The 23,274-nt window shown below is 45.1% G+C and overlaps 1 protein-coding gene across 1 annotated transcript in view; it reads left to right on the top strand.

The window, feature by feature from the left end:
* The window catches only part of LOC140719004 (uncharacterized), a 95,935-nt gene that overhangs the window by 42,230 nt on the left and 30,431 nt on the right, over positions 1-23,274 (top strand). The window contains exons 9-10 of the mRNA XM_073033313.1: positions 14,964-15,075; positions 16,387-16,537. Of these exons, the coding sequence (XP_072889414.1) occupies positions 14,964-15,075; positions 16,387-16,537 (263 nt within the window). The remainder of the gene's footprint in view (positions 1-14,963; positions 15,076-16,386; positions 16,538-23,274) is intronic.

Below are 23,274 nucleotides of genomic sequence, written 5' to 3'. Positions count from 1 at the left end.
ACCCACACAGTTACAGGGAGAACCTATGCACTTGTTACGGATGCGACACAGTTGAACCCGGGCTGGCACTGTAATGGCGTTTCACTAACTGCTACGCAACTGCGTTGCCCAGTTTCAACTTAATTGAAATCCCAAGTATTACCTTTGTGTTTTTTTGAACTGACTGACATGAGTGCTGCTTCCTGTGCATGATTAAGATAGTTGCATATTCACAATGGGCCATAATTCATAGAGTATGGCCAAAATGTGAATGCAGAGTTAACTAAAGAAGTGTTGGACTTCATAAAATATGCTGAATAGGTTGTAACAGTGATGGTTGCTCTAATTTTATTTATTTTGAGATACACAGTGGAAAAGGCCCTTAGAGGCGCACCACCCAGCAACCTTGATTTATCTCTTAACCTAATCGCGGGACAATTACACTGTCTGGTTAACCTGCCTGGTATGTCTTTGGACTGTGGGAGGAAACCAGACGACCTGGGGGAAACCTACGCATTCTACAGGAAGGACATACAGACACCTTACAAAGGACGCCAGGATTGAACTCCAAACTCCGATGCCCTGAGATGTAATAGTATCACGCCGTGGCACCCACAAGTTTATGTCTTATGATAAAGTGCTTCCTGTATTGCAACAATATTTGGAGAAATTCTAAGAGGAAGCTTGAAGACCCCTACAATGTCCTGCCCACCCTTTCAGCTTCACATGCTGTATATAAGTTGCCTTTCTAAACTTTTTGCCCTGGAAGAACCCTTGAAATAATTTTCACGCCTCAGGAACCCTATGTAAAAATTATTTTATCTACGGCTCATGGTACATTAGCGTGATCAGTAAGTTGTAAATATAATAATCAAAAAATAATTGTCAGTGCTCTTTTGAGTAGAGAATGAATTTTACCGAACCTTTCTTGGGGGGAGAAAAAGGTAGTTAAGCTTTGCTTATCTTTCTTGAAATTAATCTCTTTCCCTTTCATAAATTTTAAAAACATAAGGCAAGCATAATAAATGTTTTCAATAAGACTCAAGAATTTCTGGTAACCTCCCTTACTCTCAAGCCCAAGCAGCAATGAAAACATTTCATAATTTCCTTTTGCAACATTATTTTTGGTAAGATTCAGTTTCCTTTTAAATCCAAGAATCTTGTCACTTGAAGTCAAACTGTTTTCTCCAGGGCCTTGCAGAGACTTGTTCATCTGGTTCTTATGATGAAATATGTTTGCTAAGTAGGTTAGTTTCTGCAGCCATTCTTCATCTTCAAAACACTCAGCAAAATCTGGCCTACTATTTTCTTGAAAGTACTCCTTTTCACTTTTCAGCTCAGACACCCTGTTGAGAATTCCTCCTCTGCTAAGCCACCGGATTTCTGTATGTAGCAGGAGATTGGTGTGCTCTTTGTCCAGGTTTTTACACACTCTTTTAAACATTCTCGTGTGAACTGGTATTTGTTTTATAAAGTTAACCATTTTTGTTGCATCATCCAGAACTTTTTTCATTTCATCTCCAAGAGTTTTTGAGAGCAGCATCTCTCTGTTAAGAAAGCAGTGTGTTGTAACAACATCAGGATTTTCTTTGAAACAGAACCTCCACAGTACAGATGCCAATGTAGTTCTTCCAAGATAGACCTTTTGCTTCCAGATATAAAACAAAACATTAAATTTATCTTGGCATTTGCATGTTTTGGGCAGCTTTTTGCAACAGAAAAAGTTTCCTTGAGTTTCCCCATCATTTACAAATCTTACAAATGCTACAGCATGACATTTATCGGTGAAATTGGTTGACTTATCAACCTGGATAGAGAAGCTGTTGATTTTCAGTTTATCACACAAAACCTCTTCAGCATCATGTGACGTGTCAGCAATACATCAATTTGTTGCACTTTTTGAATTCAATTTCTTGTACTGTATCTGGTCCTAACATGAGTTAATAAAATGTTAAAAAAAAAATGAAAGAACTAAATGAGAAAAATGCAAAAAGTATGAGAACTTCAGATTTCACTTCTAAACTACACAATCCACCTTTTGGCAATGTTTACAACAGCAAAGCGGCAAGCCATCAGCTGAGCCGCGGTGCATAAAAATTCCTTCTTTAGAATGAAAATTTCCCTCCAGTTTTCTACTACACTTGCAGTTTGTTGGCTTCCTTAAGTCAATCAGCAACAGGTAAAGGGAAGTTGAAGGTAATTTGGAAATGAGTGCCTGATGTCGCATTCAAAATTGGGCGAGTCCATTCAATACTTGGAAAACGCACTTTACACTCCTCATCAGTCTACCATCCTCCTCTCCATGGAAGATAGCACCCATCATCAGCCTGCCGTCCTCCCCTCTGCAATACAGCACTTCTCCTCAGCCTAATAGCCTCCCTTCTGTGCAATACAGCTCTCACCAATTATCAACAGCCTCCCCATCTTGTGTCAAAACTTAAGAACTGACTCAAGCAAATAAACACAGTCCTACTACACACTGCCACACTGGGCTGAGAGACCTCTAATGAGATTGCTAACGGGGCCACTCAATTGCTGCTCACTACTGTGAGCACTCGTGTCGCACATTGTGCAAAGTTCAAAAAAAAAATTTTTTTTTTAAAAATCACCATCTCGCGGAACCCCAGTTGAGAAACCCTGCTCTGTGTTTTGAAATAAATATAGTTAGAATGTTAAGAACTCAGTGATAACATATGATACTGGTAAGAGAGATAGAGAAGAATCAGCCGTTAGCATTGATTAAGTCATCGACGGTACTGTGTTGGTAGAGTGAAACATTGAAGCTCATGATTTATTGTGCCAACCATAACTATTGATTTGAATATGAAGTTTAATACTTCACAAGGTAATTTACAGACAGACACATACTTTATTGATCCCGAGGGAAATTGGGTTTCGTTACAGTTGCACCAACCAAGAATAGTGTAGAAATATAGCAATATAAAACTTAAATAATTAAATAATAATAAGTAAATTATGCCAAGTAGAAATAAGTCCAGGACCAGCCTATTGGCTCAGTGTGTCTGACACTCCGAGGGAGGAGTTGTAAAGTTTGATGACCACCGGCAGGAATGACTTCCTATGACACTCAGTGTTGCATCTCGGTGGAATGAGTCTCTGGCTGAATGTACTCCAGTACATTATGGAGTAGATGGGAGACATTGTTCAAGATGGCATGCAACTTGGACAGCATCCACTTTTCAGACACCACCATCAGAGAGAAAAACTTGTATTGAAAAGAACAACAGTTTACATCAAGGCACAGATGTCCTTCATACTTTGAGAGGATGAAAATAAATTTTCTTCAGGCAGGTATCAGTGAAAATAGAGGGGAAAATGAAAGATTTTGTGGTTAAAGCCATGTCAAGTGCGGGAGGATGTTTTTATTGAAATTGGGCTAGCTTCACAAACTTGTTCACTGTCATAAGAAAATCTATATTCTATTTGTAACACTTACCCAAAAAAGCTGGTATATGTCTAGGGGAAAAGGAGATCCAGCCACACACCAACCCCGCCTCCCGTACACGCAGGTGCTGTGAGAATCGAGTTTATGCCTCGCTCCCGCTGACAGTATCAAACCCACAACAAATACCGTTATGAAATACACTTTAAAGAGTTTACTAAAATTAAAAAAGTGTTAGGCAATACTATATATATATATATATATATATACAAGGAAAAAAACAAAAGGCGCCAACTTATCAAAGTTCAGTCAGGGTAGTGCACTCGTTGGAGCTCAACCCGCAAACGATTCGACCCCTCGTCACTTGCCTCCGACTTCAACGACTTCCACCTCGGACTCCCCGGTGGTCTTCCGAGCGCACGTCCACCTTCCTCGGCTCTCCCTCCTGACTGCCTTCACACTCCCAGCCCGCGCAACCCCTCCCCCAATTCCCAGCCTCACAAAACACAATAACATTCCCCATTGATTAACAAATGAATACAATTACCATATCAGGCATTCTAAAGCGAAACAACGGTGAGAGAAACATTTATCAGACAAAGAAGCATTCCTACTCGTAACAAACCAAAGACCCCATTTTGAGTAACATACACAGGACATTGTACATTCTCTCCCCACCAGCAAATGTCATGCCCTCATGGCATTACTACAGTTCCCCAAAGCTTCTTGCAACACACAAAACCCAACCCAGGTGCAGAAAGCAGTGACATAACTATCCAGAGCAGTAGAAATCACACTCGGTTCTCCTGGTACCACATATGTCAACCGCTCTGGGGGGCGCCTAATCCTCTGAGATCTCCATACCCCTTCTGCCCCACTAGGCTCCCTCTTCACCTGCGAACCCACTGTCTCAGACACCCCAGGTCTACCTGAGAGACCCTCACCCCCTTCCTCACGGGGGTCCTCCCTCACCTGAGATCTCTCCGGCTCACGCTCGGGCTCCACCCTCTCTCCCACCAATGTTGGCTGCCTCTCCATCTGAGCCTCAAGACCTTCCCTCCTCTCACCCAATTCAGTATGGGAAGGGCCAGGAGCCTCCTCTCCTGGTACTGGAGCACCAGCGAATGGGAACAGGGGCCACTCATATGAGTCGTCCTCTTCCGAATTGGTAGCCATTTCCGGGCGAGGGACCTGTCCCCGCTCTTCAGCAGCGGGCTCTTCCCTTTCTCCGCACCCTCGCAGAGTCCTTGTACTAGGCGTAACCTCCCACTCTGGCTCCGTATCCACCTGCACCGCTTGACCCAGCGGCAGCAGGTGATTCCGATGGAGTACCTTGATAGGCCCTTTCCCATCCTCAGGTTTCACCTGGTAAACTGGCAGGTTCGGCATCTGGCTCTCTGTTACATAGGGGCTGGCCGCCCATCGATCTGCCAACTTGTGCTTACCAAGGAGTCCCAAATTCCGTAAAAGGACCCGTTCGCCCGGCAATAATTGAACAAGCTTCACCTTTCGATCATACCGCATCTTATTCCTCTGATTTTGTTTGGTAGCCACCGCCTCGGCCAACTGGTACGCCCGCTGTAACTCCCTCTTCATGTGGGACACATACTTTAGATGGGACTTCCCGGGTAATTCACCCACTTCACCACCAAAACACAAGTCAATGGGCAACCTTGCTTCCTGCCCGAACATCAGATAATAGGGCGAATATCCTGTAGCATCATTGCGAGTACAATTGTAACAGTGAACCAATTGTCCAATATGACGACTCCACCTGCTTTTCTGCCCAATCTCCAGCGTCCCGAGCATATCCAACAGGGTCCTGTTGAACCTCTCTGGCTGCGGATCTCCCTGTGGGTGATAAGGGGTAGTCCTGGATTTCTCAACCCCAAACATAGTCAGTAATTCATGGATAAGGCGGCTCTCAAAGTCCCGCCCCTGATCGCTATGGATTCGCCTGGGAAGGCCGTAATGAACAAAATACTTCTCCCATAACACCTTCGCCACTGTCGTCGCCTTCTGATCCTTAGTGGGAAATGCCTGAGCATAGCGAGTGTAATGATCGGTGATGACCAAGACATTCGCAGTGTTGCTGGTGTCAGGCTCAATCGACAGAAAATCCATACATACCAGGTCCAGAGATCCCGCACTCTGCAAGTGCGACAGTGGAGCCGCCAACGCGGGCAGGGTCTTCCTCCGGATGCAACGAATGCATCCCCTACAGTATTCTTCGACTTCCCCCCTCATCCGGGGCAGTAGAACCGGTCTTTGAGTAATCCATAGGTCTTTTCCACCCCCAAGTGTCCAGAATCATCATGTAAGGCCTGGAGTACAGCCTGCCGATACTCCTCCGGCAGGACCAGTTACCAACAGTGGGGTTGGTCTGGCGGCGCCAATACCCGGTACAAGATTTGGTTCTTTAACTTCAACCGAGACCACTCCTTCAACAACAGAGGCACGAATGGGTGTTTCGCCTTCTCAGCCAACTTCTCGACCGCTCTCCACACTGTGCCAATGGACGGGTCATTTTGCTGAGCAGCTGCCACTTCCCCCGGACTCAGTTCCGGCAACTGTTTAGTCCACAGTGCGGTCAGGTCACAGTAAGCTAGGGGTATGGCATCGTCAAAAACCTCCAAATGGTCCACGGCTCGTTCCAGTCTCCCTCTTCCCTCGGCCTTCACGGTGATAGCAAACTGACACATAGCCTTCACTCCAGGGGCAGGGACACTCTCCCACTCCTCGTCCCTTTCCTGTTCCCCCGGCTCCCGACGAGTCAAAGCATCTGCATCGACATTCTTGCTTCCGGGGCGGTACCTCAGGCTGAAATCATATACCGACAAGGCCGCCAGCCACCGATGTTCTGTGGCATCCAGCTTCGCCTAAGTCAAAATATAAGTGAGAGGATTGTTATCTGTTTTCACCTCAAACTTGGCTCCGTACAGGTAATCGCCCAGCTTGTCCACCACCGCCCACTTCAGCGCCAGGAACTCCAACTTGTGAGTGGGATAGTTTCTCTCCGATGGCGACAAGCTTCGGCTGACAAAGGCTACCGGCCTCAATGCTTTGCCATGCTCTTGGTACAGAACAGCCCCGAGACCCTCTCGACTGGCATCCGTGTGCAGCACATATGGCTTCTGGGGATCGGCAAAAGCCAACACCGGGGCCTGGGTCAGTGCCCTTTTCAAAGATCGGAACGCCTCTTCACATTGATCATCCCATCTCGAGCCAAAAGGTTCCGCCGGATTCCAGTATCCTCCAGCGTCCTGCCTCTGGTTCCCCGTCCTTTTCTTTCCCACCGGGGGATAGCCACACAACAGCTGAGTCAACAGGTGACACACTTTGGCGTATCCTTTCACAAATCGCCGGTAATACCCACAGAACCCCAAAAATGAGCGCAGAGCGCCCACTTTCTGGGGTCTCGGCCAGGTGGTCACGGCCTCTATCTTGGTTGGATCAGTAGCCACTCCCTCTCGCGAAATGATATGGCCAACGTAGCTAACCGACGACTTGCAGAACTGGCATTTGTCCAGGGAAAGCTTCAACCCTTCTTCATTAAGCCGGCCCAACACCTTCAACAGCCTCTCCTCATGTTCCTCCAAAGTCGATCCAAACACTATCAAATTGTCCAGGTACACCAGCACCTCTAACAGATTCTTATCCCCCACAGTTCTCTCCATGAGCCTCTGGAAGGTGGCTGGGGCTCCCGATATGCCTTGGGGCATTCGTTCGAACTGAAAGAACCCCAGCGGGCAGATAAAAGCTGTCTTCTCTTTATCGCCTGCACTCATCGGGATCTGGTAATACCCACTTCTTAAATCCAGCACACTGAACCACTTCGCACTGCTCCGACAGGCCAGCACATCCTCGACTCTTGGGACAGTATATTGATCAGGGACAGTTTGCCGATTCAACGTCCTGTAGTCAACACACATGCGCACTCGCCCATTCTTCTTCCGTGCCACCACTATTGGGGACGCATAAGGACTTCGGGACTCAGCTATGATTCCGGCCTCCTTCAACTTGCACAAGTGCTGCCGCACGTCCTCAACATCTGCCGGAGCCAGCCGCCGGGATCTCTCTCGGAACGGGGTGTCCTCCGTCACCCGGATGGTGTGGCGAGTGCTTTTGGAGCAGCCAACATCAAACTCGCCCCGAGAAAAAACAGCTTCCATCTTCAGCATCTTTTCCACTAGCCTGTGTTTCCACTCCGGCGACACGGGAATCCCCGAAGTTAAAGACTTCAGCAGTCAGCTCCCTTCGATGCTCCGATCCCTCCCCGTTAGGGGTCCTCACTGGTGCGCTAGACATTACCGTCACCGGGAACAGATGTGCCAGCGGCATTCCCCTCTTAAAGGTGATTTCTCTTGCCGTGGTGTTCCTGACACTTATAGCTATACGCCTCGCATGTACCACCCCTGGTCTCTGCACTTCGGGCCTCACCAGCGCCCCCGCCGGAAATCGTGTCTCCCCTTCAAGATCGTCCGGGGCGTCTACTAACAGGACTTCGCCCGTCGGCACTCCTGGGAATCTGGGGGTCCCCATCACTAGTGCTACCTCCCCGGGTCGGATCACCTTGGGCCTCACCTGCGTACACCACACCGTCCCTCGTTTACACTCCGGGTCCAGTCCTAGGGAGGCAACCCCTTCTTCGAACACTGCTCGAAACACAGGATGCACCGAGAGGGTCTCCAGAAAGTCTTCCCCCGCTTTCTCCTTACAAGCTCCCAGGAGCCGTCGCACAACGGGGGAATTAGTCCCCACCAGGAGGGCAGCACCACCGGTTTCCACCGGGTCAGGACACACCAACACCAACGTCTCAATAGCTTCGGACACTCCCACATCGCCCTCCGAGAACTCCAATCTCACCGATAGGTACCCATCATACGGGTAATCACCCTCGCTCACACCCCAAATCTGCAGGGCGTCAAATGGGGTTACGGGCAAATGCTTTAGATATTGGTTGTAGAAAGACCGGTACAATAAGGTCACCTGCGATCCCGTATCCAGAACGGCTTTTGCGTAAACTCCCTCTATCCGTAGACCCACACTGGCACGGGGTCCTACCAGCCCATCTGGACTAGAGGCGTGGGCACCCGGTGGTCCCCTGGCTGATCTCTGGGAACGTGTTCCTCCAGAGGCTCCAGTCCGTTCCCTCACTGAGCCTCTCCTAAGTTTCCCGACACCTCCCCCTTCTTAGTCGCAGGGGGGCTTGTCCTCCGCGGAACTCCTTGTCTCTCACAATCCCACCTGAAATGCCCCTCTTTCCCACAGTTAAAGCACACGCTGCCTGCCGCCCCTCCTCTCCCAGGACGACTCCCGCTCCCAACCCACTGCACTGGTCGCCCCTGAGAGTGGGTACCTCCCCTGTCCCTCCCCTCCAGAGGGGGTTCTCTACCCCTCGGTGGGTTGTCATTCCTCCACCCAGCCACCACTTCCTGTATCGCTGAGGATCGCTCCCGTAGGCCCGCGCCCCTTTTCCGCCCCAACGCTCTCTTCCTCCCGCACCTCTCTAATCAGTTGCCCGAACGATGGAGGGGGGCCTTTCCTATAAGCCTGCTGGATAGTCCACGCCACCTTGTCCTCCTCCAGAGAGCCACTGAATAACTGACTCATCCTCACGCTAGCCACGTCAGGCGCCTTCACTACCCCCCGGCGCCACAGCCCCGAGAGCATCCCCTCCATCCTAAATATGTACTAGGAGAGCTTTTCCCCTCTCCATTGTTCCAGGCGTTGGAACTCTGCTAAAAGCAGCCAGGGTTCCCCTGACAACCCAAACGCTCCCTCCAAAACTTCTATACATTCCTCCACTGAGGCCCCAGGCTTTTCAGCTTTCAACTCCCAGACATTTTGGCTACTAAACCCCTCAAACTTCCCACCAATCGCTGCCTCTTCTCCTCCTCCGAGCCTGGCCACTCCTCTAACATCAAGGACGTATGCTTGATCCAGGTCTCATAGTCCACCTCCCTGTCCGGAGTAGGCTTGGCTCCGGAGAACACCCCCAGCTTCAGCCATGGCCTCTCGGCCACTCCCACCAGGGAGTTAAGTGCGGCTGCCAGCTCCAAGGCTTTCCCCCTACCTGGGGGGGCAGGGCCTAGCCACGACTCCCTCCTCCCTCCTCCCTTTGCTAGTGCCGGCCACCTCTCTGGGGTTTTCCTCTAGCTCTAGCTCCTCCTCCGATGTCTCCTCAGCCTCATCCTCGGAGAAGGGGTGGAGCCCCCACAGCCCCTCCTCCCCCGGTACACTGACCGTCACCGGCAGTTCCAACGTCCTGACGTCAGCACTCGTACTAACCAACACCCAGCTAGACTCCACCTCTTTACCACACCGTCTAGCTACCAATTCTACCTGCCCCATACCGTTCACCAAACTTAACCCCCGCACTACAGCGTCTCCCGAAACTCGAAAATCCACTCCGCTCACTACGCATGCGTACTGTACTGGTACACCTTCAAATTCGCACCAGCTAACAATCTTATCTCTGTCCATCTCCGCTCTGCTGCCTGCGCGATTCCACAGCCCCCTGACAATCCAATCCCGGGCGAGCACCCCACAAATGTAACACTTACCCAAAAAGGCTGGTATATGTCTAGGGGAAAAGGAGATCCAGCCACACACCAACCCCGCCTCCCGTACACGCAGGTGCTGTGAGAATCGAGTTTATGCCTTGCTCCCACCGACAGTATCAAACCCACAACAAATACCGTTATGAAATACACTTTAAAGAGTTTACTAAAATTAAAAGAGCATTAGGCAATACAATATGTATATATACAAGGAAAAAAACAAAAGGCGCCAACTTATCAAAGTTCAGTCAGGGTAGTGCACTCGTTGGAGCTCAACCATCGAACCATTCGCCCCCTCGTCACTTGCCTCCGACTTCAACGTCTTCTACCTCGGACTCCCCGGTGGTCTTCCGAGCGCACGTCCACCTTCCTCGGCTCTCCCTCCAGACTGCCTTCACACTCCCAGCCCGTGCAACCCCTCCCCCAAGTTCCCAGCCTCACAAAACACAATAACATTCCCCATTGATTAACAAATGAATACAATTACCATATTAGCCATTCTAAAGCGAAACAACGGCGAGAGAAACATTTATCAGACAAAGAAGCATTCCTACTCGTAACAAACCAAAGACCCCATTTTGAGTAACATTCACAGGACATTGTGCATTAAAGAGAAGTTACAGAATCATTTCAAGCTTAGTGCATTGGAAAAAGTGGAAAATTTAAATTTAGAATGTTACAAGTGGAATTGATCTCTGAAAATATGGAATAAACTAGGTCAGTACAGGGCATTCATGTTATATATTAATTCAGTAGAGCTAATAAGTCTTGATGTTTCAATCCCTATGATAAGTCGGCACTTTATCGGGGTCATCAGGTGAGCACCCTCCTTCTTTGACGTTTCATTGATAAGCCCATGACGTCTCCAGAGGGCTCAACGGTGCTACCTAGCATCCCAGATACACCCTCTCAGTTCTGTACCCTCCTGTCTTCATCTTGCAGACTAGTTGTTGTCTTTCCTTTTAATCCAAATCCAATTAGTGCTTTCTTCTGCTGCATTTTCTTCTTTGTGGTGGCGTGTTGGGGAGGCAGCATTAAGAAGAGGGACACCTCACGTCTTAATAAGCTGGTAAGGAAGGCGGGCTCTGTCGTGGGCAAAGTACTGGAGAGTATAACATCGGTAGCAGAGCGAAGGGCGCTGAGTAGGCTACGGTCAATCATGGAAAACCCTGAACATCCTCTACATAGCACCATCCAGAGACAGAGAAGCAGTTTCAGCGACAGGTTGCTATCGATGCAATGCTCTTCAGACAGGATGAAGAGATCAATACTCCCCAGTGCCATTCGGCTTTACAATTCAACCGCCAGGAGTAAGATATGTTAAAGTGCCGGGGTTAGGACTCAATGTATTTAAGTAAACTACTTAAGAACTTTTTAAAAGCTATTTATTAATGCTTTTTGAGAGGGTGATTTTAGATGCATATCATATTTTTACTGAGTTAAGTATTGTATGTAATTAGTTTTGCTACAATAAGTGTATGGGACATTGGAAAAAATGTTGAATTTCCCCATGGGGATGAATAAAGTATCTATCTATCTATTTGACAAGGATTTGATTGTTTTTTTGGAGTGAATAATCCCTCACCCCCATCTTCTTCAATAGACTGGTCGTAGATGTAGCCACAAATCCCCTGTATCCCACTTCTACAGGGAAAATCTTGGTCTTCCAGCTGTTCTGGGCAGCTTCAGTTGCCAGTTCAGAGTTCTTGGTCTTTTTCCTCTCATAAGCTTCTACAACACCATCTTCCCATGGTACTGTCAATTCCACAACATATGCCAGCTTGGCTGTTGTGGACCACAGGACCATGTCTGGCTGGAGTGTCGTAGCTGCAATGTCTGGGGTAAACACAAGCTTTTTTTTCCAAGTTCACATCCATTTTCCAATCCTGGGTAACGTGCAAAAATGCTTAACTCTGTTATATGGTGCTCTGGAGGTTGACCTGCTGGTACAAATCATGTGATGTGAACATTTCTTGCTGATGTTTGTGGTGATTCGCCTCTGTTCCAAGATTAATGCCAGCTGTCTGAGAACTTGGTTATGCCGCCAAGTATACAGCCCCTGGTTGAGGCTCATGGTGCATCCTGTTAAAATGTGCCTTAGTGATCCAGGCGCTTGACAAAGAGAGCAAGCGAGGTCTTCTCCCCACCACTGGTTCAGGTTCTGGGTTGTGGGTAGGAGGTCATAAGAGCTCAGATGACAAAACTTAGCCGAGATCCCTCCATCTCCCAGATGTCACGCCAGCTGAGTTTCCTCTTTTCCAGGCTCTCCCAATTAGTTCATTGGCCCTACTTGGTCATTGAGATGTCCCTGGTGTGTCGCTCTGCCTCCTCCTGTCTTCTCACTTCCTCCACCACGAGCCGTCTCTTCTGCACTAATGTTGCCTTGTGCCATTGAGGAGCCTTTGGGACGAGCCCAAGCCCAGCTCTCCCAAGTTGGACTTGGCCAACCACATCCCTAAAGCGAAGAGCAGACTTAGCACTCTGAATAGCTTCAGATGGGGTCCACTTCCTCCCCGTTGCCACACATGGGGGGGGGGGGCACTGTTCGGATAACATTATCTTCAGATTCAGTGAGGGTCATAATCAACCTTGCTTTGGTGCATTTGAATTCTTCCACAAGACTTGTAATTGGTAATTCCAATTTGCCGTTCCCGTACAGTCCAACAGGACTTGAGCATAGTGGACGTCTAAGCCACTCTTTCACATGTGTGCTGATCACTCTTTCAAGCTTTTCCACATTGTTGCTGGGGATTTCAAACACTGTTAAAGGCCACATGAGTCTTGGGAGTATGCCAAACTGGAAACACCACAGCTTGAATTTTCCTGGCAGCCAGGTCTTGTTGATGTGAGCTATGTAGGTGAAGAAAAAGCAATTACAGATGCTGAATCTGCAAAAAAAAAATCATCAGTACTTCAAGAACTGTGCAGGTAAAAGGTGCAAGTCGAGATTTTGGTTTGAGAGCTTCAACTGAGATCTGACTCAGAGGCACAATTCCTTGATCTGTTGACAGTGCTCTGTGTTTCTTTTTTCTTAAGACCAATGTCAGAAGTTGCAACAGTCTATTGCACTTGAGAGTTGTGAGAACCAGCTCTGATGCAATTGGAATTAAATCAGAAAAGTATTACAGTTTAAAAGAGTAAAATATTTTAGATGTAGAAGGCAAGAGCAAGTATCCATTGTAGGTGGAGCAAGGCAGAAACGGCAAATTTAACTTTGGAATTTACCTTTTTAAAATATCAAGTCCATACCTCTCTGAAAGTAACAAGTAGATAGAATTGTAAGTAAGGCATATGGTATGCTTGCTTTTATCACAAGATGTATAGAATATAAGAGTCGGAAAGTCATGTCAGAGTTGTAAAAAAAAAACTGTGGTTAGGCCACACTTAGTTGCCCAGAGTAACATTCAATACAAGAAAGATACAGAAGCTTCAGAGAGGGTGCAGAAGAGGTTTACTAGGTTTCTGCCTGAATCAGAGGGCATGCACTATAAGGAGAGTTTGGACAAACTTGGATTGTTTCCTCTGTAGCAACAGAGGCTGAGAATTTCATAAAATTATGAGTGGCATTGGTACAGTAGACAGCCAGAATCTTTTTCCTCAAGAAATAATGAATACCAAAGGGCCTACATTTAAAGAGAGAGAAGGGAAGGGGGTGTGCAAGACAAAAGTGGTGGATGCCTGAAACACAACTGCTAAAGTTGGTAGTAGAAGCAGATATGAATCAGAATCAGGTTTATTATCACTGGCATGTGTTGTGAAATTTGTTATATTAGCAGCAGCAGTTCAATGCAATGTATAAAATAGAAGATAAGTCAATTACAGTATATGTTTATTAGAGATTAAAAATCATGCAATGACAAATAATATATATTGAAGAAGAGAGGTGGTGTTCATGGGTTCAATGTCCATTTAGGAATCAGATGGCAGAGGAGAAGAAGCTGTTCCTGAATCAGAGTGTGTGCCTTCAGGCTTCTATACCTCCTACCTGATGGTAACATTGAGAAAAGGGCACGGCCTGACTGCTGGGGGTCTTTAATAATGGACGCTGCCTTTCTGAGACATCGCTCCTTGAAGATGTCCTGGGTAGGTTGTAGGCTAGTACCCAAGGTAGGGCTGACAAAATTTATGACCCTCTGCAGCTTCTTTCAGTCCTGTGCAGTTGCAACCCCACCCCAAATCAGATGGCGATGCAGCCTGTCAGTGTTCTCCACGGTACATCTATAGAAGTTTTTGAGTGTTTTTGTTGACGTATCAAATCTCTTCAAACTCCTATGAAATAGTCATTGTCTTGCCTTCTTTGTAGCAGCATCGATATGTTGGGAACAGGTTAGGTCCTCAGAGATCTTAACTCCCAGAAACTTGAAATTGCTCACTCTCATCATTTCTGATCCCTCTATGAGGATTGGTATGTGTTCCTTTGTCTTGCCCTTCCTGAAATCCCTGTTGAGTGCAAGGTTGTTGCTGCGACACCACTCCACTAGTTGGTATATCTTATTCCTATATGCCCTGTCATCACCATCTGAGATTCTACCAACAATGGCTGTATCATCAGCAAATTTATAGACAGTGTTTGAGCTATGCCTAGCCACACAGTTATGAGTATAAAGAAAGTAGAGCAGTGGGCTAAACACACACCTCTCAGCTGCACCAGTGTTGATTGTCAGTGAGGAGGATATATTATCACCAATCCGCACAAATTGTGGTCTTCTGGATAGGTAGTCGAGAATCCAATTGGAGAGGGAGGTACAGAGGTCCAGGTTCTGTAATTGTTGTCCAAAGCTTTTGCATTGGCACATTAATATATACAGAGAATGGATATGGCTAATGTGCAGGTGGAAGGGATTTGTGTAGTTTGGCATCATGTTCAAAACTGACATCATGGACCAAAGGGTCTTTTTCTCTACTGTACTATGTGCTCTATATCTTACTTTGAATATCAAAGAAACACAGTTTGTAATACCTTTAGCTACTGATAATAAACTAAAACAAGTTAATTACATAGGATGTTTGACTTTCAGAAATGGTGTTAAAAAAGACAATGATCATCCTGCAGCTGAGTATGTGAAGGCTGAACCACATCTACGTCATAAACGGGCAGAAATGAAGGTTGTATCAGGAGCCACTAGAATGGTGAGACAGAGTACAGGCATTCATTACAACTGTTCGTAACTAGTTTGGTTTGTAATTTGGAAATGAACAAAAACATGATGTGGGGGAGTGTCACAGAAATAGTTGTGACAGGAGACCAAGCATGCAAAGAAAGACTGGCTGCCAGTCTGCCTCACTAATTTTGTGGTGAGCAGATTAATCTGCTCAGTGCTCAACCCAGCCCCAAAAATTGTAGCTCAGGAGAGGGCTGAGACCCAGAAAGGCCTTGTACCCTCCCAGCAGAAGATGCCTGCAGCACCTGGCAAATCCATCCTCTTTCATTCTGCTGGTTTCTCAGCAGTTCATTCAAATGTACAGTGTGTTCATAGGTCAAGTGTTTGTAACCCAGAATCAGAATCGGGGAGATCCTGTATTGTTTTTATGTCCTTACAAAACTGGAACATGCTGTGCATTGCTTCACGTTGTATTATGCCATTTGGCATTGTTATTACTATTTTCCAATGTTTATTTAATTTCTTCAATTTACATCTCCTTTTGGCAGATCATCTTCTTGTCCAGCACAGTAACCACTTCAGATCTCTTGGTCTCCACCTTAACATAGTATTTTCATTACTGTTTCCATACCTCCCTCTTCTGTATAACAGATGTGTTTGATTTTTAACTTTGCTGAGTTCTGATGAAAAGTAATAGACTTAGAACATTGATATAATTTTACTGTGCATGAATGCTATATGACCTGCTGAAAGCTTTCAGTATTTTCTCTCCTCACCACCACATCCCTTTAATTGGCACAGATTTGTGCAACATAGATAGGCCAATTTCGACCCAAATTGTCCATGCTGATCAAGATTGCTTCCTGATTGAGTTCCATTTGCCCTGCATTTGACCCATATCCATTATAAAGCTTTTCAATTCATGAATCTGTATTGACTCTCATTGGGGTGGGGGGGGGGGGGGAGAGAACAGATCTCTGTGGAACACCACTGGTCATTGGCCTGCAAGTTGAATACTGTCCATCCACTACCACCCTCTGCCTTCTGTGGGCAAGACAAATTCTGTATACACACAGCTGAATTTCCCTGGATCTCATGCTTCCTGTTTTTCTGCGGGAGCCTAATGTATAGGGAACCTTATCAAATGCTTTACCGAACTGTTACTGAAAACATTTCTCCAACCAGCCTTTGCCCACGTGCCTGAAATTTCCTTATGTGGTACTGCACTAGTAAATATTACTGATAATGAAAATCTCACCTAAGTTGAAATTGTATTAAGCATTTTCTTAGTGTTGACTAGAGCTGATCTAGCATCTTACTTTTAATTTTCTTACTGTAGGTTGAGTGTGGGACATCTCCAGAGCATTATAATCTTCATGTTGATCAATCCAATCAGAGGGAGCATAATACAAGATGTGCAACCAGCTCAGAGACAATGCAAGTTCAGAGAGCTTGTCAGGGTTTATGTGACAACATAGATCATCAACAAAGTATGTTATCGAACATCAGGATTGTACAATGAAAGTAGTTCATTAAGAATAATTGGATTGTAGCAGAAATCACAAGATGAAGTTGAGAGAGAAAAGGTTTAAAAGGGCCCCAGTATGACATTACTTATTCATTTTGCTGGATACTGACCTTGTGTGCAGTTCTAACATTTTTACATAGAATAAATGTTGTTTCTGAGACAAGTAATAATCTTGTTAAAGGGTTTATCCGAATGCTACTGATTATAGTTCCCAGAAATACACTTGTCATGTCTGTACAAGTGACATGTCGTAAGAGTCTGTCCCCCTGCCACTCAATGACAGTCTTGTAGGATTGTGCCGTGTCTTGATCGTCATAGATTTAGGCTCGTAGTGTATGCTGTTATTAGATAAAATATCAAACTGAGGTTCTTTTAACTTGTTTGAGTAGATCCTTTGGCATAATTCAGTGCAATTTTTCTTGACATTTAGTTATCCTCAACAGTCACCACCAATGTGGGTATCTAGACATTTGTCTCATTTACCGATTGTGGATGTTTATGTGCATAAAATAGTTTTAATCTTCAATTGGACATCAAAAGGAGCCATTTGGCCCATTGAATCTGTGCTGGATCTCCTGTAATCTATTCTGACTTGTCTATTTAGGTACCATTGATTCTCATAATAACCACTATTACCAGAAATAATTGACAGTAGCTGAATAAGCTACCAACAAGCATAACTTTGAGGTGTGAGAGGAAGCCTGAACACCCAGAGGAATCTAAGTGGTCATGGAATTAGATTGCAAACACTTCTGGATATTAGAATTGAATGCTGATCACTGGAATTCTGGGGATTCTTCAGTACTTGTGCCACTGATCCACTTCAGTTTCATAATCTCATGGGTTGTTTGTCTGCCAGGTTTAACTCAAACTATATTTGAAAGTTACACACAAAAAATGCTGGTGGAACGCAGCAAGCCAGGAGGCATCTATATGAAGAAGTACTGTCGACGTTTTGGGCCAAGACCCTTCATCAGGACTAACTGAAAGAAGAGATAGTAAGAGATTTGAGGGGGGGAGGGATGAAGCTAAGAGCTAGAAAGTTGATTGGCAAAAGGGACTGGAGAAGGGGGAAGATCATGGGACGGGAGGCCTCGGGAGAAAGAAAGAGGGAGGGAGCACCAGAGGAAGATGGAGAGCAGGCAAGGAGTCATTGTGAGTGGGACAGAGAGAGAGAAAAAAAGGGGGGAAATAGATAAATAAGGGATGGGGTAAGAAGGGGAGGAGGAGCATTAACAGAGTTAGTGAAATCAAAGTTCATGCCATCAGGTTGGAGGCTACCCAAATGGAATATAAAGAGTTCCTCCAACCTGAGTGTGGCTTCACCTTGATAGTAGAGGAGGGCATGGATTGACATATGGGAATAGGACGTGGAATTAAACTATGTGGCCACTGGGAGATCCTGCTTTCTCTGGTGGACAGAGCATAGGTGTTCAGCGAAACAGTCTCCTAGTCTGCGTCGGGTCTCACCAATATATAGGAGGCTGCACCAGATGCAGGACATCACACCACCAAGCACATCTTTCCCTTCCCCCCCCCCCATTCCCTATGCGACTCCCTTGTCCATTCGTCCCCCCCCAATCCCTTCCCACTGATCTCCCTCCCAGCACTTATCCTTGTAAGCAGAACAAGTGTTACACCTGCCCTTACACTTCCTCCCTCACCACCATTCAGGGCCCCAGACAGTCCTTCCAGGTGAGGTGACACTTCACCTGTGAGTCGGCTGGTGTGATATACTGCGTCCAGTGCTCCCAGTGTGGCCTTCTATATATTGGTGAGACCTGACGCAGACTGGGAGACCATTTTGCTGAACACTTACGCTCTGTCCGCCAGAGAAAAAGCAGGATCTCCCAGTGGCCACATATTTAAATTCCATGTCCCATTCCCATTCTGATATGTTAATCCATGGCCGCCTCTACTGTCAAGGTGAAGCCACACTCAGGTTGGAGGAACAGCACCTTATATTCCGTCTGGGTAGCCTCCAACCTGATGACATGAACATTGATTTCTCTAACATTTGTTAATGCCCCTCCTCCCCTTCTTACCCCATCCCTTATTTATCTATTTCCCCCTTTTTTTCTCTCTCTCTGACCCTCTCACAATGACTCCTTGCCTGCTCTCCATCTTCCTCTGGTGCTTCCCTCCCACTTTCTTTCTCCCTAGGCCTCCCGTCCCATGACCTTCCCCCTTCTCCAGCTCTGTGTCCCTTTTGCTAATCAACTTTCCAGCTCTTTGCTTCACCCCTCCCCCTCCTGTCTTCTCCTATCATTTCGGATCTCCCCCTCCCCCTCCCATTTTCAAATCTCTTACTATCTCTTCTTTCAGTTAGTCCTGATGAAGGGTCTCGGCCTGAAACATTGACTGTGCTTCTTCCTATAGATGCTGCCTGGCTTGTTGCGTTCCACCAGCATTTTGAGTGTGTTGCTTGAATTTCCAGCATCTGCAGGTTTTCTCATGTTCGCATATTTGAAAGTTCCTCAGGTTTAAAAAAGATGGATGTGATGATAGTAAATACAGTGATGTTCTGCCAGTAATCAATCTTCTATTTTAAAAGTAAATCAACAACTTATTATGTATGAAGATAAAACATTGGGTACTAATAATTATTGATACCATTGGAGGGTGTATCTGAGAGTTGCTGCATGGAGATTGGTAATTGATTTATTAGAGTCACATGCACTGAGGTACAGGGAACAAATTTTGTTTTTTGTGGCATCCATAACAGATCATTTCACCACATCAGCTCATTGAGGCAGAATACAAGGGGAAAAAAAATAAAAATAAAAAAAAATATATATATATATCTGGAAAAAACTGTGGATCCTCTTTTATATTAATGGCTAGCCTACCTTCGTATTTCATCTTTTCACTGTTAATGTTTTTTTTTAGTTACCTTCTGTAGGTTTTTAAAAGCCTTCCAGTCCTCCTTCCTGCTAAGTAGGCAATATTATATGCCCTTCTTTTGCTTTTGTGCTGTCATTGACTTCCCTTGTCAGTCACAGTTGCCTCATTCTCCAGTTAGAATGCTATTTTAGAGTAAATTGATCTTGCGCTTTTTGAATTATTCCCAGAAACTCTAGGCATTGCTGTACTACTATCATCCCCGCTGGTGCTTTCCAATTAACTTTGGCCAGCTCCTCTGTAGTTCCCATTACTCCACTTTAATACCAGAACATCTTATTTTCGTTTCTCCTTCTCAAACTGCAGGATGAATTCTGTTATGATCATTGTCTCCCAAGCATTTCTTTACCTTATGCTCACTAATCAAATCACTAATACACAACGCCCAATTACCTTTTCCCTACTGGGCTTGATCACAAGCTGTATTAAAAGGCATCTTGTGGGCATTCTACAAATTCCTCTTCTGGGATTTAGCACTAGTCTGATTTTCTCAATTTACTTGCATGCTAAAATCCTCCATGAACATCATAATATTGCCCTTAATGTATAATATATCTTTTTAATCTCCCATGCTAACATGCTGGCTATTGGTCAGGTTTGTATATCACCACTATCAGAATCTTTTTTATCTTTGTAGTTTCTCAACTTTACCCATTATGATTCTACATCTTCTGATCCTATGTCACTTATTTCTAAGGATTTGATATAATTTTTTTCCAACAGAACAACACCACCGCCTCTCAATGTTCAAAGCTCAAAGTAAATTTGTTATCAAAGTATGTATAAGTCATCATATACTACCTTATGATTTATCTTCTTGCAGGCATTTACAGATAGAGTTTATAAAAATTATATATAATGAAGATTAACAAACATCCAATGTCCAAAAGAGGACAACTTGTGCAAATAAAAAAGTTTTTAAAAAAAATTAATACTGAGAACATGTGTATAGAATCCTTGAAAGTAAGTATAGGTCGTGGAATAATTTCATATTTGAGGTGAGTGAAGTTATCCACAGTGGTTAGTAGTCTGATGGTTGTAGGGTAATACCCGTTTGTGAATCTAATGGTATGGGACCCCTAGGCTCCTCTACTCCCTGCTTGATAGCTGTAGCGAGAAGAGAGGGTGGCCTGGCTGATGGGTCTCCTTGATAATGGATGCTGTTTTCTTGTAGTAATCCTCCATGAAAATGTGTTCAGTGATGGTAAGGTCTTTGCCTGTGATAGATTGGGCTGTATCCACCACCTTTTGTAGATTTTTCTGTTCCGGGTCATTGGTGTTCCCATACCAAGTCGTGATGAAACCAGTTAGTAAACCAGTCGTCCACCATACATCTACAGAAATTTCTCAATGCTTTATATGACATGCTGAATTTACGCAAGTTTTTAAGAAAGTAGAATTGAGGTCATTCCTCCTTTATGATGGCACTTACATGCTAGGATAGATCATCTTGCATGGTAACCCCAAGAAATTTAATGTTGCTGACCTTCTACACCCCTAATAGCACCTTTGAGCACCTCCTGCCTTCTCTCCATATTCCTTCATACTCTGACCAATCAAGAATCTGTCCACCTTTGCAATAAATATATATAAAGACTTGGCCTCCCCAGCTGCCTGTGCCAAAGAATTCCACAGTTTCACCACTCTTTGGCTAAAGAAATTCTTCCTCATCTCTAACAGGATGCCCCTCTATTCTGAGGCCGTGTCCTCTGGTCTTAGACTCACTCACCATAGGAAGCATCCTCTCCACATCCACTCTATCAAGGCCTTTCACCATTTGATAAGTTTCAATGAGGGCATCTCTCATTTTTCTGAATTCTAGTGAATATGGGCCAGGAGCCATCAAATGGTCTTCATATGACAAGCCATTCAATCCTAGAATCATTTTCATGAACCTCCTTTGAATCCTCTCCAATTTCAGCACATCCTTTTTAAGATAAAGGGCCCAAAACTGTTCATAATACTCGAAGTGAGGCCTCACCAGTGCTTTATAAAATCTCAACATTACATCCTTTAATATTATAGTCCTCTTGAAATAAATGCTAACATTGCATTTGCTTTACACACCACAGACTTGGCTTGCAAATTAGCCTTTAGGGAATCCTGCGCGAGCACTCCCAAGTCCCTTTGCACCTCAGCTTTTTGTGTTTTCTCTCCACTTAGAAAATAGTTAACCCTTTCATTACTTTTACCAAAGTACATGACCATACACATCCTGACACTGTATTCCATCTGCCTTTTCTGTGCCTATTCTCCTAATCTGTCTAAGTCCTCCTGTAGCCCCTCTACTTCCTCAAAACTGTCTGTCCCTCCACCTGTCTTCCTATTGTCTGCAGCTCTGCAACAACCATCAATTCTATCATCCAAATCATTAGCATATAACGTAAAAAGAATCTGTTCCAGCAGCACAGATCCCTGTGGAACATTACTAGACACTGGCAACCAACCAGAAAAGGCTCCCTTTATTTCCACTCTTTGCCTCCTGCCAATCAGGCACTCCTTTATCCATGCTAGAATCATTCCTGTAGTATAATGGGTTCATAGCTTGTTAAGCACCTTGATAAAGGCCCTCTGAAAATCCAAGTACACATACTGTGATGGTGGGCAAATTCAAGTCACTCCTCAGCTAGGAATTGATAAGCTTCATGGCCAACCTCTCAAGACACTTAATCACAATGGTTGTAAGTACAACTTGATAATAGTCATTGAGGCAGGTTACCACATTCTTCTTGGTTTTTTTTTGATTCCTGAACAATGCTCTCATGTTAGCCTCAGAGGCTGAAATCATCAAATCGCTGGAAGGCTGTGGAGGTTTGTGAAGGAGCCTCAATGTTCTTTCAGTCACAGCAAGTATAAAAAGCATTGAGCTCATCTGGGAACGAAAAAATTGTTGTCTTTTATGTTAAATAAAAACATAAAATGCTGGCAGAACTCAACAGGCCAGACAGGCCTGGCCTGCTGAGTTCTGCCAGCTTTTTGTGTTTTTATTTTTTTCCAGCATCTGCAGATTCACTCGTGTTGTCTTTTATGTTGCTTGGTTTTATCTTGTAGGAGGTGATGGCATTTAAGCTCTGCCACAGCTGTCAAGCATCCTTCTGTGATTCCAGTTTGGTCCGGAATTACCGCTTCTCATTTGAGATGGCTTGCCAGAGATCATAACTGGATCACCAGTTCTGAACACCACCAATCTAGCCCTTAGCAAATTGCAGATTTCTTGGTACAACCAGGGCTTCTGGTTGTGGAAGGCTGAATGATTTTGTGGGTACACACTTGTCCACGAGAGTCTTTATAAAGTCTGTAACAACTATGGCATATTCATTCAGGCCCTCTGCCAAGTCCTTGAATGTGGCCCAGTCCACCAACTCAAAGCATGTAGTCACTTCTCTGTCCACTTATCTGTCCTTTTGATGCAATGATTAACAACTTAATGGAAATCTGTAGGTTTGTGGGTAACATGACAGTTGGTAGTACTGTGGATAGAGAGGATTGTTGTCTAAGGCTATTACAGGATCCTGAGCAGATGGGAAAGTTGGGCAGAACATTGTCAGATGGAATTTAACCCCAACAAGTACGGGATGATGCATTTTGGAAAGTCAAATGGGGTTGGGCATACACAGTAAAGGATGGGGTGTGAAGCAATGTTGATGACAGAGGAACCTTGGGGGTTCATCTCGATTGTTCTCTGAAAATGATAACACAGATCAATAGGATGTTGGTAAAACAAGATCACCACTATATCCTTTCAGTGAGGTATTGAAGTCTTAAAGGGAAATTCTACTGCCTGAATAGCTGCAGTTG

This window comes from Hemitrygon akajei, chromosome 31, assembly GCF_048418815.1.
Source record: "Hemitrygon akajei chromosome 31, sHemAka1.3, whole genome shotgun sequence".
NCBI classification, from domain to species: Eukaryota; Metazoa; Chordata; class Chondrichthyes; order Myliobatiformes; family Dasyatidae; genus Hemitrygon; species Hemitrygon akajei.
The sequence above is the reverse complement of the archived record's forward strand: the minus strand, read 5'-3'. Positions and strand labels throughout refer to the sequence as shown.